The sequence below is a fragment of the Lampetra planeri genome, unplaced genomic scaffold, assembly GCF_965212315.1.
Source record: "Lampetra planeri unplaced genomic scaffold, kcLamPlan1.2.h2 scaffold_1349, whole genome shotgun sequence".
Lineage (NCBI taxonomy): Eukaryota > Metazoa > Chordata > Hyperoartia > Petromyzontiformes > Petromyzontidae > Lampetra > Lampetra planeri.
Window position 1 is genome coordinate 12242 of NW_027614066.1, and position 18009 is coordinate 30250.

Here is an 18009-nt window from a genome sequence, read left to right on the forward strand (position 1 = left end):
TATTGACGCTGGGAATCTCCGCCGGAGATGTCAACCGTGGAGCTCCAATATGCGCTGAACTTCTTGTCTCTCACACAGACACACGCACAGACAGACACACACACACACACAGACACACACACACACATAGACACACACACAGACATACTGGCACCACGAGCACACTCAATGAGCTCCACCACACCCCGCACGCGCGAGCGACTCCCCTCCCCACACATCCAGCACCATCCACCGCACATCCTTCCCCCGCCCCCCCCATCACCACCACCAGACCCCCCCCCCCGACCCCCCCACCCCCCCAAGTCCTCGCCATATTTAGCCCAACATTATGATCCCCTTGGAAAGCGCCGTCCAATAGAGACGCGAGATTTCCGGCGCCTCCCTGGTCGAACCTATAAAACGCAGGTGAGCGGCTCGCAAAGGGCCAGGGTAGCTTAGGTTGGTTCGTGCTGTTGCTGTTGCTGCTGCCGCGCGTTCGTCCCTCCCTCCGTGGACTCTTCCCCCCCCATCCCGCCCTCGTCGCCGTGTCCGCGTCTCGCTCGAACGTGTCGCAAGAGTTGATTTTGTGAGAAGCACCAGAGGCCATGGCACCCAAGAAGGACGTGAAAAAGCCCGAGCCGGCCAAACCCGCGGCAAAGGCAGCGGCACCCGCCGCTGCCGCTGCTCCGGCCCCGGCACCAGAGCCCGCGCCTGCACCACCCCCGCCCAAGATCGATTTCTCCACCGTGAAGGTACCGAGGGTTGGGTTGGAGAGGCGGCGGTGGGGGGGGGGTGCAGGTAGAGGGGCGGAGGAGGATGGGGGGGTCGGGTTCTTAGGATGGGAGGGAGGAAGATGGGGGGGGAGTGGTGAGAAAGAAGGGCTGAAATATTGACGCGGAGGAGGTTGTGGCGGGGGGAGAGAGGTCGAGCGGACGGACTCAGAGACGATGGGCAGACGGGCGAATGGATTGGATGGACGGGGAGAGCGGGGGGACGGCACGATGGATGCAAGGGATGCACGAAATGACCGACATACCGATGGGCAGACGAACGAAACGACATGCGTGCGGAGCTACACACGAGCCGAGGGATAAACTGACCGAGGAGCGAATAAGAGGATGGACACGGGGGAGGGCGGGGGGGGGGACGTGTGTCCGGGCTGGTGGCAGGACGCGTAGTCAGAGGGTGCACGTTGGGACCGGGGTGTTCTGAGACGAAACGACGAACAGTCAGGGTGGAGGAGCTTGCCGGCACGAGCGGCGAGGAGAGTTCGAAACTCACGCAACGCGCAGATCCACGTTACGATTGCAACGACGACGAGCAATGTGTTTGTTGTGCCGCTCACCACGCGGGCCGAACGAAGCATCAATCGCGCGTGGCGACAGACGGACGCGCGGAATGACAGAGCCACGCCAAGAGAGACTTGCGAACGGACGCGCGGACAGAGAGGCAAACGCGCAGACAGAGAAACAGACACGCCGACACACAGACACGCGGACAGAGAGGCAGACGCGCAGACAGAGAAACAGACACGCCGACACACAGACACGCGGACAGAGAGGCAGACACGCAGACACACAGACACGCGGACAGAGAGGCAGACACGCAGACAGAGAAACAGACACGCCGACACACAGACACGCGGACAGAGAGGCAGACACGCAGACACACAGACACGCGGACAGAGAGACAGACACACAGACACGCGGGCAGAGAAACAGACACGCCGACACACAGACACGCGGACAGAGAGGCAGACACACAGACACGCGGACAGAGAGGCAGACGCGCAGACAGAGAAACAGACACGCCGACACACAGACACGCGGACAGAGAAACAGACACGCCGACACACAGACACGCGGACAGAGAGACAGACACACAGACACGCGGGCAGAGAAACAGACACGCCGACACACAGACACGCGGACAGAGAGGCAGACACACAGACACGCGGACAGAGAGGCAGACGCGCAGACAGAGAAACAGACACGCCGACACACAGACACGCGGACAGAGAGGCAGACGCGCGGGCAGAGAAACAGACACGCCGACACACAGACACGCGGACAGAGAGGCAGACACACAGACAGAGAAACAGACACGCCGACACACAGACACGCGGACAGAGAGGCAGACGCGCAGACAGAGACACAGACACGCCGACACACAGACACGCGGACAGAGAGGCAGACGCGCGGGCAGAGAGACGGACACGCGGACACACGCGCACGAGAGGATGTCGCTCAATGCGGAGAGATTTGGCGGCGTGGAGAGAGGTGGGAGGGTAGTGACGGTCGGGTGAGGGAGGGAGGGTCTTTGGGGAGTGAGTTCAGTGGGACGAAAGCTTTAGAGACGGCCGCCCCGTGGCTACGAACTCTGGACGCCTTGTCCGCTGCCTCCAGACCAATAGACGACAACCTCCACGGAATAGTAGCCGCGCAAGTCCGCTCTGTAAATTCCCTTCACACACTAAAAAAAGGCAACGTGGCTTTCTCCGCGTCTCGCGCCTCCCTCGCTCCCGCCTTGGCAGGCTGTAGGAGGAGGCTTTGCTCGCTGATGAGCTCCAGCGATGGTGAAAACCCGTGGACACACTCGGCGTTCCCCCGTGACAGCCTTACAGCTTTGCTCGGATGAGATTAATTGGTTTAACACGTAGTAAATAGGGCTTTTTTCGCGACCGACATTATCCACAATAGAGAATTTCTGTTTCGGTGAGATCGCGTTGAACATTTAATGCGTCGTGAAAAACCCGCCGCCTAAAACGGCACAGCCGATGAGTAAACGTCCGTGGCGTGAACACAACGTGGCAACGCGTTACGAGGTGCAGCGCACCGCTGCGTTGGAGAGTAAAACCCCCGACAGTTCGAGCGACGTGACAATTCGCCAGCAATTAGCCCCTACAATTCTGTTGTGTGGGGAGGAGGCTGGGGGAGGGGGGGTTACGCGTGACATTAGACGAACGCGCGACGACACCACAGACTCGCCACGAAGTGAACGGGTGCGCCCGTGTGCAGGGAACACCTTTCACTCGAGGGGTGGTGTGGTCCCTTTATACCGAAGGTAGCAGAGGGGGTGGTGAGTTTTGGGGAGGAGGTAGTGATGTGGGGAGGGGGTGACCCGCTGCTCTGCTCCTAGTCCAAATCGGCACACGGAGCTCCGTCACGTGACGGGGTTAGCGTCAGGGTACAACGAGTTGGGAGAGCCACCGGCCAGGGTCAATGACGTCGGACACGTGACACATGTGTGCTTGATGTACGGACACGTGACACAGGTTGTGCATGCTGTACGGACACGTGATGCGCGCTGTGCATGCTGTACGGTCACGTGGCAATGGCTCGTGCATGCTGCTATTGCTGCTGTGACTGTCGGTGCTGTTGTGATTATAAATCCCTGGTCTCGCGAAGCGATTTCAGAGCCGGTCCAGACTCAGACATTGACCCCGACACACCGGCGTAAGGCACTACCACGAGAGTACAAGGTGGGCCTGTCCGTCATAGTAATGCCATTGTTCCCGATATTTCTATGACCCCCCTCGGAACAGATTCACAGTAAACAAGACGAGATGGATGTGGCGTGTCAAAGTAATCCCCGCCGCAGGCGCCGATTTACCGGACCTTTGCGGCTGCAATGCATGAACGAGCTGATTGATTCGTGCCACGCTGAGTCACACGCGACACGGGCGCGGTGTCGAACTTATCCGAGCTGCTGCTGCTGCTGCTGCTATAGCTGCTGTCGAGCCAGCTGCTATCGCGCAGCAGAATCGCTAAAAGTGCGGACCGGGATTTGTAGAGTTTGCCTCGATCTGGTCCTGCGACGCTGTGGGTGCCGTGGAGACGTGAGAGAGCCCCGTGAGCTGTCAACGCATACGACACGAGTGTGTGACCGATCGGACCCCTGTCGCGCCGCTAACTAATTAATTAATGGAGAAGTTAAGAGGTGAAAATAAAAACAAATCATCACTCAACTCCCACACCCCCCATCTCCCCTCTCTCTCTATCTCGCCCTCCGTACAACCACGTGACCTTGACCGTGACCCCCTCAACCCAGCCCACGCGGTGACCCCCTCCCCAACTCCAACCCCGTACGATAGGAGGGGGTCTCCGCTTAAGTCACGAGTGCCCGTGGCAGGCCTCGCGTTCACCTGCCGGGCCTTCGCTCAACCCACACGGTGATCCTTCACTTTGCCTAGAGGGCCCAGCGTCGGTCTGGGAGAGTCCGTCAACATTCCGATTGGATGGCCCCTCGATCGTCCAGAAGATCCATCGCCTTCCTTGCTTGGTCCTTCGCCCTTGTCGGTGGATCCTTCAACCTTGAGAAGGTTCTTCGTTTTCCAAGAACTCTTCCTGGTGGTACTTGTTTCCCAGATGTCCCTAATTCCCGGTGCCTCTTTCGTTCCTGGTGCTCCTTCAGAACTGGAGGTCCTTCAGAACTGGAGGTCCTTCAGAACTGGAGGTCCTTAATTCCTGGTTGTCCTTCAGAACTGGAGGTCCTTCAGAACTGGATGTCCTTAATTCCTGGAGGTTCTTCAGAATTGGAGGTCCTTCATTTCTGGTAGTCCTTCAGAACTGGAGGTCCTTCAGAATTGGAGGTCCTTCAGAACTGGAGGTCCTTCAGAATTGGAGGTCCTTCAGAACTGGAGGTCCTTAATTCCTGGTTGTCTTTCAGAACTGGAGGTCCTTCAGAATTGGAGGTCCTTCATTTCTGGTGGTTCTTCAGAACTGGATGTCCTTCAAAACTGGAGGTTCTTCAGATCTGGAGGTCCTTAATTCCTGGTTGTCCTTCAGAACTGGAGGTCCTTCAGAATTGGAGGTCCTTCAGAACTGGTGGTCCTTCAGAACTGGAGGTCCATCAATCCTGGTGGTCAGGCTCTCTTCCTAGTGCTCCTTCATTCCTGGTGGCTCTGCATTCCTTGAAGTCCTTCATCATTCCCGCTGATGCTTCGCCCCATTTGATTTGTTCTCTGTCTCTCTCTCTCAACAATGAAGCTGCGAGCTTAGCGTGTGGCTGGCCGCGTCACCCCGCCTGGCTGTATCGCTTAGCGGCCATTTCGCAGAAGCGTCTCGACTCTGACCTAATTAAACGCGAGTCGTCTTCTCACGAGCTGAGATTTTTTGGCTATTTATTTTTTGTTTCTGTTAGGTTGAAATATCTCACCTCTGAGTTTTCAGTTTCATTTATTTGGTGTAGCCCTGTGAGCCATGCGGCTCTTGACTCGGGTGCAACCGCAACAAACAAAAACATGAACAAAGAACATATTAAGGGAAAATACAGCAAAGTCTTCCAGAAAAAGCACCGTATATCAACGCTGTGTGCAGAAATCCCAGTGGGATGCAAGTCAAACAATAACAACCATAAGACAATTTAGATTAAAGTTATCAGTCCAACTCTGTACTACAACAAACAAATATGGCTAAACCAAAACGTTTTCGAAATCACCAAAATAAAGCTATAAAAACAATCTAACAGTGATCGTAGGAACTGTGATTCAAATTTAACAATAAACGATACACACACAACACGTACGACCAAACTTTGCAGCCATAGCTGGCAGCACGAGTCCCTCCATAACAGTAGGAGCATCAGTAGGCGTATCAAAATCACCTGGAAAGTCGCCTTGAGATGGGATGTCTCAGACGTCTGCTGGACATCCCAGGGCCTCAGCGACGACACGAACCGCGGGCCCTGCCACCCCCTTGACCCCCCCCCCCCTGCTCACTCGTGCTCCATCATCTCCACCGCGCACTCCTTGCAGTTATCCCCTTCGTAAGCGCCGCTTTGTCCAGGCTGCCGGGGGTCGCCACGACGCGGTTTTCTCTCTCCGAGTGACGCGCGCCGCCTGGCGTCAGAGTCGAGTTTCTCGTCGGCCGTGGCTGAGGCCCAGAGGTCGCAACCGGGTACCCGATACCCGTACCCTACCCGATACCCGGCTACCCGTACCCGGCCGGGTACGGGTAGCCGTTTGCGACCCTGGTGCGGCCGGGTACGGGTAGGCCGTGAGTCACTGGTGAGTAACTGTTTGTCACTCATTTCCCAACGTCTTGTCTCTTCTCACGATTCAAGTGCCTAGAATCAACCCACCCGCGCCTGCAACATGGCTTCATCCCAGAGGTCGCAATCGGGTACCCAATACCCGTACCCAGCCCGTACCCGGCCGGGTACGGGTAGGGTACGGCCGGGTACGGGTACCCGTTTGCGACACTGGTGCGGCCGGGTACGGGTAAGGAATCAAAACCCGTTTGCGACCTCTACTGAGGCCGCGCACGGCGCCGCTGCCACTGACCTCCCGGTCGCCAACGTCAGCGAATGTTCGGAGAGTCCTGCGATTTATCGCTGAGGTCCATCTTTGCCATCCCCTTGCTCTGGGTCACAGCATCGTCGTCTTCGTTGTCTTAGTCTTCTTCCAAGTTGGGATGCTCCTGCCGCGGGAATCGGACATCGTCTCGTACCATCCACACCGCTCGTGGGTCACCGCCAACAAACTCGCCCACCCCTCTCACTCACCCACCCACTCACTCACCCATCCTGTCACTCACCTACTCACTCACCCTGTCACCCACTCACTTACTCTGTCACTCACTCATTCACTCTGTCACTCACCCACCCTGTCACTCACCCACTCACCCACTCACTCACCCTGTCACGCACTCACTCAACCACCCTGTCACTCACTCACTCACTCACCGACTCACTCACTCACTTTGTCACTCACTCACTCACTCACCCTATCACTCACTCACTCAACCATCCTGTCACTCACCCACTCACTCACTCACTCACCCATTGTCAGCCTCTTCCCTCACACTGCTCCACATTGGAACTCCCCCCCTCCCCATCACCGTTTCCATTAGCCAAGCTCTCAAAATAATAATAATAATCTCGCTCCCATTCAAAAAACGCGTTGCACTCTTAAACATATCACCCACCAACTCTAACGGCGCCGTTTGTTACTGGCCGCCTCACGTGTCGGGCGAACAGAGCAGCGCCCCCGTTTTTTAGTTGTTGCGACAGCGAGAGCCATCGCTCGCCAGCCAGCTTCCTCTCGCGGAGAGCATCACCCTCCGCTGGCGGGCGCGGGGGGGGGGGGGAACGGGGCGAGCTACTCGGTCCACCGCACGGCGCGGGGTGCGCGTGCGAGCCGTCAGTGGCGAGACCGAGGAGCCAGAGGTTCGGACCTCTTCCCCCTTTGCAGGGGTGACTTCGCCACCCAGGCCGCTGTCAGCGGAAAGCTTCTCTAACCCCACGGCCACGCGAGGAGCGGTGGCGCTTCGGTGGGGCGATTCCGAAACGCGTTGGATTCGGATGTTCCGAGGGAATGTTTTCCACGTGGCGGTGCTGATTCAACAAGATCGTGCGACTTTTTATGTTTTTGGAGGTTTTTTTTTTTGTCGCACGGCGAGGATTATTCACGTTGCCGTCTGTGCAATCGGTGCTGCTTCGGGCACTTGAAGCGTTCTGCAGCAGCAGTTGCCCCGTGGCCCGCAACGTCGGACGGGCAGCAACGCGCGGCACTGTAGTCACAGGTAACGCGCTTTTCGAATTTAGTTTCTTTGAGAAACACAAACGCAATAGTAATAATTAGTAGTGGCGGTGTTACTTATTGAGTTTGTGGACCCAGGGAAGCATCACCGTTAGTCTCAAGGGGCTTTTTTCAGGAGGGTCCTGCCAAGTTTCCGAGACAGCAATCTTGGCGGGTGTGATTTTACAAATGCGACGCTTTTTTTGAAGGGGGGGGGGGGGGGTGGCATATGAATTAAAGAAGAATCATCTTCTTGGTTCTTTCGGTAAAGTCACGTAGAAGGGAAATAATAAAAATAAAAATAATAAAATAATATAATATTAAATTAAATAATATAAAATAAAATTATATAAAATATTATTGTAGTATGTTTTATTTTTATTATTTTATTATTTCCCTTCTACGTGACTTTACCGAAAGAACCAAGAAGATGAATCCCTGCAGTCACGAAAGCTTTAAATCGAAAAATAAAGAAGAATCATTCAACAACAAACCAAAAAAAAAGCATCCGTGCAAAAAATCCAACCCCCCCTACTCCACCCAAAGCCCGCGGTCTCCTGGCGTCAGCGAGTGGCCTTTGACCTCGGGAGGGGAGCGCAAGGTCAGCCCCCCCCCACCCACCCCACCCATCACCACCAAGCGCTGTATCAGTTGCGCGGTGTTCTTATTATTATTATTTCGTGCGGATTAATATCCGGCAGATTAAAGACGCCAACTTTCGATTTGCAAGTCCATTCAATTGACTGTTCAGACGCGGAGTGGATCTCCGTCCAATTCATCCTTTAAAGGAATGGAGAGAGAACGCAGGGGGGGCAGAGATGTTAACGACCTCGCCTGGTATGCAGGAGGTCGTGGAGTTCGAAACCGACCCTGACGCCTGCTGCTGCTGTATATTTGGAGCTTGCGCGTCTGTCTCCCCGTGGTCGCGTGGAATTTTCTCCCAGTCCTCCGGTTTCCACCCCCCCCCCCTCCCCACATATTTATAAAGATGCGAGTACTTTTCGATTTAAAGCTTTCGTGACTGCAGAGATTCATCTTCTTGGTTCTTTCGGTAAAGTCACGTAGAAGGGAAATAATAAAATAATAAAAAATAAAACATAATAAAATAATTCTCACGACGTTTCGGCCACAACGTAAACAGCCGTCCTCAGGTGAAGAACAGGTCTGTCGAAAAGACAGCGATTTCTATTTAAAGCTTTCGTGACTGCAGGGATTCATCTTCTTGGTTATTTCGGTAAAGTCACGTAGAAGGGAAATAATAAAATAATAAAAATAAAACATAATAAAATAATTCTCACGACGTTTCGGCCACAACGCAAGCAGCCGTCCTCAGGTGAAGAACAGGTCTGTCGGAAAGACAGCGTCTGAATGAACGCTGTCTTTCCGAGAAGATGCGAGTACTTAGTTGCTATAAACGCCCACAAGTTAAGCCGCCACGCCGTTGAGCTATCATTTGTGGTGGCCAGGTGGCTTCTGAAAAACGAGCTACACGCATCGGAGGGCCCAAACCTGGCCAAACAATTTGATACAACGTCGTTGTTTGTTTTGTGGACAACGTGGTTGACGTTTTTTTTTGGGATTAGTGGCCGCACGCGTGGTGGTGGCGGTGGTGGTGATGGACCAGAGGTAGACGCGAGGTCACCCGAGGATTTCGCGCAAAAGCAAAACATTTCATCTTAAAAAAAAACGCCGTCCCCCTGTGCAACTGCACGCGACTCGGCGCCGTTCCGCTTGCGAGGCACCGCGGTGCAATGGCTCAGCAACGCCGGGGCAAGTCACGAGTGGCGGTCACAGTCCCGTTTGCGAGAGGGACGAAGCGCTGGTCGCCCGTTCGATCTCCCAGCGCGGCAATTGAACCACGATTGTGCAAGGTTCTAAAATTCCGTGACCCCCCCCCACCCCTCCCCTCTGGACAACAGGGAAGAGTAGGCCAAATACCCTCCCACGGGGGGCTCTCCAGAGCTCTCTCAAGTGGTAGGCCCTTCCGCAAGCAGTGGCGTTTGTAGAGACATTGCAGAGCTGCGCCTTAACCTGGTGGGTGCACGCGGGTTCTGCGGTTCGTGTAGTCGAGCGCTTTCTGGGAGAGGGGGGGGGGTAGGGGGGATCACGCAGAGATCGGACACCTGCTACGAGACTCCCGGCGCCGCTGTAGGCCCCGCGGTGCCCAGCAGGCGGCAGTGCAGCAAGCAGGATCGTGCACGCTTTGTGCGGCTTCCTGAGCGCTCGTTCTTGTACGCGTGCCGTGGATGTCCTCGGGGTTCCTCGGGATTTCACGAGCGCCAACGCTGCTTACGAGCAAGCTGAGAAAGCCAGCGTCTCGCCTGGGAGCCCGGGGCCCTGTCACCAGCCTCGCGGTTGCGGTGGTGAGTTTGTGGCACTATTGGCGTTGGTGAGCTGTGGTGAGGTTGTGTTGAGCTGATTATTTTGCTCCACGTGTAACGAACACCGCGGCAGCCCAGAGAAAAAAAAAACCCCCGACGACGCGGGCGATCGCACCGTGCTCCCCCAATCCCCTCGCTTAGACGGGAGAGGGAACCTACTTGCTGTCCTGCCACTTACATGCACCAGCGCGTGCAGGGGGGTGAGTGTCTTGCGGGGTGTGGCTGTGAACTCGACGCGACGTTGCTACCCCAGGAGAGGGCATCGTGGGGAGGCTGCGAGATTGGGCTGATAGAAGTGGGGGGGGGGGATGTTCGGGGGGGAGGGGGGGAATTGACTCTGTCACTTTCCCAGGCACCCAGTGTCACAATAGGTGCCCCCCCCCCCACCCCCCACTAATTCGGGCTCACAGCTGAAGTCCCTTGCTCTGAGACTCGAGGCGACGCTTCCTTAGATGGGTACGCGACGCGTCGCGCCAGAAACCCGACTCGAGCGCGACCTCTCGCCCCCCCCCCATCTCCCCCCATTGACTTCCCCCCACCCCCACCCCCCAACTCTCCTCTACACGCACACCGGTCACTCCGTGGGAGAAAGTTTCCAAGGATAACGCACGAGACACCATTTGACAAACGTCGCAGTCAGCCGATTCTGTAGACCGGCCCGTCTCTGCGCAGAGCCCACGCTGGCACGACACGCCATGGAAACGAGATTGTGTTCGAACTCGTCGTTAGATCCTCGCAACGATGCTTCGTCAACCCGCCCCGGACCGGCGCGGGGAAGTATGGTCAAACGATCGCCCTCCACCGACACCGCGTGGAGGCAGTCATCCACAAAGGACTGACGAATAACGGAGCGCAATGCTCATGGAGCGCACGCCATGTCACGTGGCTTTCCTGTGGTCCATGCACACTGAAATGACAGCACAGATAATGCATTTGAGCCACGGCGAGTCTCAAGACTCTTTTGCAGGAGGGTCCTGCTACATTGGGATATTTGTCCAATGTCCTCGTTGCTGTAATGCGGATACACGGATTGCAACGCACACACGAGGCTTGCAGCTGCCTGGATAGGTCAGGAGCCACCTGTTCCGATATCGCGGACACAGCTTCCTGGACACAGCGTGCGAGCCTCGTGGTGTGAGTCTCCACGTGTGAGACTAGTGGTATAAGTCTCCACGTGTAAGTCTCCACGTGTGAGACTCCACGTGTGAGACTCGTGGTGTGAGTCTCCACGTGTGAGACTCGTGGTGTGAGTCTCCACGTGTGAGACTCGTGGTGTAAGTCTCCACGTGTGAGTCTCCACGTGTGAGTCTCCGTGTGCGAGACTCGTGGTGTGTAAGTCTCCACGTGTAAGTCTCCACGTGTGAGACTTGTGGTGTAAGTCTCCACGTGCGAGAATTCCGCGTGCGAGGCACCGCGTGCGAGCCTCGTGGTGTGAGACTCCGAGTCGTGAGTCTGCGCCGCCGCCTCTGGCGTGGCCGTTACTTTGAACTTTGCAGCTCGCGTCGCAGCGCTCAGTTCACGGCCGAAGGGCTCCTGAACGCCACGGCCCTGGGGGGGGGGGGGGAGGGGGTGACCGTGTCCTCATTATCGACACCAAGGCAATCATCGCCCAGACGCGATCATCGTGAGCATCGCTCGAAACCGCTGCGCGCCCGAAGTGGAGCGGACCCAACGCAATGAACCAGCACCATTTGCGGAGTTGTTCTGCGGGTGATAACCATGCTCTGCCATGAGCACGTGGAATTTCCACCGTTGGCTCGAGGCAGCGCCGCGTTTGGAGATGCACCCCGTTCCCGTGGCCCTCTGCCCTCAAGCGCCTTATCCGATTCTGCTGACCCTCGAGAGACTAAAAATGTCCCGCGCGGACGCAGAGGCCCAAGTAAAGCCTCAAGGGATCAAGTTTCTTCCACGGAGATGCCACCCTCCTCGACCCCCCTCCCCACCTCTCTCGGCTTCCTCGCACGCCCCCCCGCCACCGCCCTTGGGCGCAGTAGAAGGGGGAGGGTCCCTTGCGCCCCCCCCCCTGTCTCCGCCTCTCACCCGAGGGCCCCCACCTGTTCCCAGGAGCCCCCCCGCGTCGCCCCTTTAAGAGGCGGGCGCGTCGCGCTGGTGGCACCAGTCGACCGTGGCACTCTGAGCAGGAGAGAGGGATCAGATCGGAGCCGAGACCCAGGGGCAATCAAGAAGAACCGAGACCATGGTGGGTGCCTGCGACGCCGCAGCGGACACTTTTCATCTCGATTTTTTTTCGTCGGGGAGTGATTTTATCCCCACTTTTTTGTTTTTTCACAATTTGAATTTCTTTAGGAAAAAAAAAATTTGCGTTATTTTTTTAGAATTTTTTTTTACTTTGAAAACTTTATTTTTTAAAAAATTCGATTTCAGCGGCTTTGGCTCCTCGTGAGCGCCGCTCAGGAACGATGCGTTGACAGTAACGGTGGCGATGTGTCTGTGCGGCTCTGTCTGTGCTCTCTGTACCACTTCTCCGCTCGCTCCCACAGTCGTTCACCGCGGACCAGCTTGAGGGTGAGTGGCGACCTTCCCCCCTCCCCCTCTCCCCCCCCCCCGCCCCGCCCCTCGTCGTGTCGTGTTCCCCGTGGCCTCCGCCTGCCTCTCGCCAAGCCCTGGGGTCACCCCCCCCCCATCCCTGGGAGTGGGGGGGGGGGGCAGGGGGGCGGGGTATTGGGAGAAACCAATTACAATTCCAAACCGAATTTCAATGGGCCCGAGTCCCTGAGACATCGGCGGAAATTCCACATTGCTAAGAGGGGGCCCGGCACCCCCCCCTAATTTCATCTGGCCCCCCACTTGGTCGGCGAGAGGCACGCGGCGGCGGGGGGGGCTGAGTAGCCCACTCCGGCGCGCGTTCATCCATCCCTGTGCACCATGGTCTCTTGCAGATCGAGTTCTCCAAAGATCAATTGGAAGGTAAGTGGGTCCGGTCCCCACCCCCTACTACCCCCCTCCCCCTACCACCCCCCCCCCCCCCCCCACTATCTCCCCCCACTCGCCCCCCACCTCCCCCCCCGACCCCAAACCCCCCTTCTGTGGATGAGCGGTTCACTCCGCGCAATCAGAAGCCTTCGTGAGACACGAGGTCCCCCCCCCCCCCGCACGGGGCATAGAGCGGGAGGTCTGAGCGAGTCGCTAGCAACATCGAGTCGACAGAGACAGAGAGAGAGAGCGAAGTTGCTTAGACATCGTCACGCCTCTGCTTGGAGGCTTAGGAGAACGAACGAAGCGGTGCGGCTGGGCGAGACTCAGGACGTAGCGACAGCCAAGGTTGTGATCGCGTCCTAGGAGGTTGTCTGGGGCGGGGGTGGGGCATTGCGACGATTGAGAGAGGCCTCCATCCAGCAGTGGAATTAGATCGTGGCCGGTGATCTCAAGTTTGCGCTGCGCGTCTGTGAGCGCTCTGCAATCCGGACCCAGCCACCAGAGTTCCCGTCTTGCTCGCGGCCGACATCAGTGGCGCAGATGCGACTCGGACTTTAGTGAGCAGCCGGTGCCACGTGTGAACTCATCAGCGGCCCCATGGGTCTCGCGAACAGCACTTCACTTGAACTGCCCGCGTGGGCTACGCGGGGGATATCTTTGCGTTCTAGATTTTGAAGCTTTCGTGACTGCAAGGATTCATACTATTAGTTCTTTCGGTGAAGTCGCGTAGGTAAAAAATGAAATTATAATTAATAAAAAAAAAAATATTTTATTTTTATTCATTTTAATTTCATTTTTTACCTACGTGACTTTACCGAAAGAACTAAGAGTATGCTATCTTCGCGATTGTTAGGGGCTGCGTTAGGGGCAGTTGTTAGTGTTGTCTGTCGACTAGGCTGGGCGCTCTTTCCCTTTTCGTATTCGCGTCTTGATTTTCTCTCTCTCTCCCCGCTGGCTTTGTCTACACCGCGACTGTGGCACCTCGGTTGCGTCTCACTTCTGCCTCTACACGCCAACTTCTTTGCCGCTCTCCTCTCCATCGCTCCATCACCCCCCCCACCCGTCCTTGACTCCCTCCACATCTCCACACTCTCCCCCCATCTCTCACCGTGTTTCTCCTCTCTCCCACATCTCCCACTTTGACTCCTCTGCCCTCTGTCCCCCATTCCGTCTCTCTCTCTCCGTGTCTCTCTCCCCCGTCTCGTCCGTCACATTTCACTCTCTTCCCTCCCTCCTTCGCCCCATCTCCTCTCCATCCTCCATCTCCTATCCCTCCCTCGCTCCCGTCTCTCCTCTCTCTCTGTCATCCCACCCCCCATCTCCTCTCCATCCTCCATCTCCAATCCCTCCCTCGCTCCCGTCTCTCCTCTCTCTCTCATCCCTCCCCCCATCTCCTCCCCATCCGCCATCTCCTATCCCCTCTCTCGCTCCCGTCTCTTTTTTTTTACGATCAGTGGAAACAAGAAGATGCTCGGTGTAGTCGGCACTTTGCTTCGTTCATCATTTCGTAATTTTTTTTTTAACTTTGCTTTATGTAAAACCCCCACCTCTCGCTCACTCTCTCGCTCACTCTCTCGCTCTCTCTCTCTCGCTCTCTCTCGTTCTGCACGCAGCCCTTCTCGCAGTCCCGTCTTTCCTCTCTCTCTCTCATCCCTTCCTCCATCTCCTCTCTGCCTATCTCTCCCCTCTTCTCACGATGTCTCCTCCCCCTTCACCCCCCCCCCCCCCTGCGTGTAGAGTACAAGGAGGCGTGGACTCTCTTCGACAGGCGTGGAGACAACAAGATCACGCTGAGCCAGGCCGGCGACGTGATGCGCGCCCTGGGCCAGAACCCCACCAACGCCGAGGTCGCCAAACTCCTCGGGAACCCCAAGCCTGATGGTACGAAGCGTACCCCCTACACCTACCCACACCTACCCCCCCCCTACACCTACCCACACCTACCCCCCCCCCCCTACACCTACCCCAACCCACACCTACCTCCTACCCCCTACCCCAACCCACACCTACCCCCTACCCACACCTACCCCTTACATCTACCTCCTACACCTACCCTCCCCTACCCCAACCCACACCTACCCCCCCCCCTGCCCCAACCCACACCTACCCCCCCTACCCCAACCCCACCTACCCCCCCCTACCCCAACCCACATCTACCCCAACCCACACCTACCTCAACCCACACCTACCCCTCCCCCTCCCCCTACCCCAACCCACACCTACCCCCAACCCACACCTACCCCCCCTACCCCAGCCCACACCTAGCTCAACCCACACCTACCCCCCTACCCCAACCCACACCTACCCCAACCCACACCTACCCCCAACCCACACCTACCCCAACCCACACCTATCCCTCCCCCCACCCCAACCCACACCTACCCCCCCCACCCCAGCCCACACCTACCCCAGCCCCCACCTACCCCAACCCACACCTACCCCAGCCCACACCTATCCCAGCCCACACCTACCCCAACCCACCCCTACCCCAGCCCACACCTAGCCCAACCCACACCTACCCTAACCCCCACCTACCCCAACCCACACCTACCCCAACCCACACCTACCCCAACCCACACCTACCCCAGCCCACACCTACCCTAACCCCCACCTACCCCAACCCACACCTACCCCAACCCACACCTACCCCAACCCACACCTAGCCCAACCCACACCTACCCTAACCCCCACCTACCCCAACCCACACCTACCCCAACCCACACCTACCCCAACCCACACCTACCCCAGCCCACACCTACCCCAACCCACACCTACCCCCCCTACCCCAGCCCACACCTACCCCAGCCCACACCTACCCCAACCCACACCTACCCCCCCTACCCCAGCCCACACCTACCCCAACCCACACCTACCCCCCCTACCCCAGCCCACACCTACCCCAGCCCACACCTACCCCAACCCACACCTACCCCCCCTACCCCAGCCCACACCTACCCCAGCCCACACCTACCCCAACCCACACCTACCCCCCCTACCCCAGCCCACACCTACCGCCCCCTACCCCAACCCACACCTACCCCAGCCCACACCTACCCCAGCCCACACCTACCCCAACCCACACCTACCCCAGCCCACACCTACCCCAACCCACACCTACCCCAGCCCACACCTACCCCAGCCCACACCTACCCCAGCCCACACCTACCCCAACCCACACCTACCCCCCCTACCCCAGCCCACACCTACCGCCCCCTACCCCAACCCACACCTACCCCAGCCCACACCTACCCCAGCCCACACCTACCCCAACCCACACCTACCCCAGCCCACACCTACCCCAACCCACACCTACCCCAGCCCACACCTACCCCAGCCCACACCTACCCCAACCCACACCTACCCCAGCCCACACCTACCCCAGCCCACACCTACCCCAGCCCACACCTACCCCAACCCACACCTACCCCAGCCCACACCTACCCCAACCCACACCTACCCCAGCCCACACCTACCCCCAACCCACACCTACCCCAGCCCACACCTACCCCAGCCCACACCTACCCCGCTCCTACCCCAGCCCACACCTAGCCCGCTCCTACCCCAGCCCACACCTACCCCAACCCACACTGAGTGAACTCGCGTTATGAGTGGCCGAACTCTCTCGCTGAGTCACCGATTGACCACGTGATGGTCTCCGTCACTCACCCCACCCCCGGTCCCCAGACTTGGCCAACAACACGCTCGACTTCGAGCAGTTCCTGCCCATCCTGCAGACCCTCGCCAGCGCCAAGGACAAGGGGACCTTCGAGGACTTCGTGGAGGGTCTGCGCGTCTTCGACAAGGAGGGCAACGGCTTGCTGCTCGGCGCTGAGCTGCGCCACGTGCTGGCTACGCTCGGTGCGTGATCGTGGTGGTGGCGATGGCGATGTGATGATGTGGTAATGATGATGATGGTGGTGGTGATTCCAACGTCGCTGAGCTGCGACACGTGCTCGCTACGCTCAGTGCGTGATCGTGGTGGTGGCGATGGCGATGTGATGATGTGGTAATGATGATGATGGTGATTCCAACATGGTGGTGGTGATGTGGTGATGATGATAATGATGATGATGGTGATTCCAACGTGGTGGTGGTGATTGCGATGTGGTGGTGATGATGATGATAATAATGATGATGGTGATTCCAACATGGTGGTCGTGATGGCGATGTGGTGATGATGATGATGATAATGGTGATTCCAACATGGTGGTGGTGATGTGGTGATGATGATAATGATGATGATGGTGATTCCAACATGGTGGTGGTGATGGCGATGTGGTGATGATGATGATGATAATAATGATGGTGATTCCAACATGGTGGTGGTGATTGCGATGTGGTGATGATGATGATAATGATGATGGTGATTCCAACGGTGCTGAGCTGCGCCACGTGCTGGCTACGCTGAAAGCGTGATCGTGGTGGTGGCGATGTAATGATAATGATGATGGTGATTCTAACGATGATGATGTTTCGTGTGCAGGTGAGAAGATGGTCGAGGAGGAGGTAGAGACGCTTCTCGCGGGACACGAGAACGCCGACGGATACATCAACTACGAGGGTGCGTCACGCTCTGCTGATGACGATGCTGATGATGATATTGGTGCTCATAGTGCTGATGATGATGATTGTGGTGCTGCTGATGATGGTCGTATTTGTAAGGATTCTGCTGCTGACGATGGTGATGATGATGATATTGGTGCTCATAGTGCTGCTGATGATGATGATCGTGGTGCTGCTGATGATGATGATCGTGGTAATTATGCTGATGGTTATGACGATGCGTATGGTCTCAATTGTCTTCATTTTCCCCCGCAGCCTTCGTCAAGCACATCCTGACCGGTTAAGCGACTCAAGGAGGTGAGGCTACAGCGCGGGGAGCTGCTCACCCTCACATCCCTCACCCACGTGGCTTGCTTACTGTGACGTGAACTTATCCATCATCGGCTGGCGTGACGTCATAATTGTGATGGGCCCGGTGTCTCCCTCCCCCAACCCTCCCCTCCCTCTCTCCCCCATCTTTCTGCCTCCCCCCCCCCCTCTCTCCCCCATCTCCCCCCCCCTCTCCTCCCCCCCTCTCTCCCCCCATCTCCCTCCCCCAACCCTCCCTCCCTCTCTCCCCCATCTCTCTGCCTCCCCCATCTCCCCCCCCCCCCTCTCTCCCCCATCTCCCCCCCCCCCCCTCTCCTCCCC

At 57.3% G+C, this 18009-nt stretch overlaps 1 protein-coding gene across 2 annotated transcripts; it reads left to right on the top strand.

Annotated features, from left to right (window-relative positions):
- The first annotated feature begins 420 nt into the window (after positions 1 to 420).
- LOC144739172 (myosin light polypeptide 6-like) lies at positions 421 to 17743 on the top strand. Of its 2 annotated transcripts, none has more exons than XM_078622146.1 (6): positions 421 to 731; positions 12780 to 12807; positions 14554 to 14697; positions 16501 to 16674; positions 17300 to 17377; positions 17635 to 17743. In XM_078622146.1, the coding sequence occupies exons 1-6, from the start codon at positions 585 to 587 to the stop codon at positions 17661 to 17663; spliced, it is 600 nt and encodes a 199-aa protein (XP_078478272.1). In that variant the 5' UTR covers positions 421 to 584; the 3' UTR covers positions 17664 to 17743. The 2 variants fall into 2 exon arrangements, with proteins under 2 accessions (XP_078478272.1, XP_078478273.1); XM_078622147.1 differs by lacking the exons at positions 421 to 731; positions 12780 to 12807 and adding exons at positions 11985 to 12079; positions 12381 to 12405.
- The last annotated feature ends 266 nt before the right edge of the window (positions 17744 to 18009 follow it).

Bases quoted from the DNA above. Each gene is read 5' to 3' on its own strand.
- LOC144739172 (XM_078622146.1), top strand. From the start codon at position 585: ATGGCACCCAAGAAGGACGTGAAAAAGCCCGAGCCGGCCAAACCCGCG. The intron at 12,808-14,553 runs GTAAGTGGGTCC...CCCTGCGTGTAG, and splicing joins CTCCAAAGATCAATTGGAAG to AGTACAAGGAGGCGTGGACT. The intron at 14,698-16,500 runs GTACGAAGCGTA...CCCGGTCCCCAG, and splicing joins CGGGAACCCCAAGCCTGATG to ACTTGGCCAACAACACGCTC.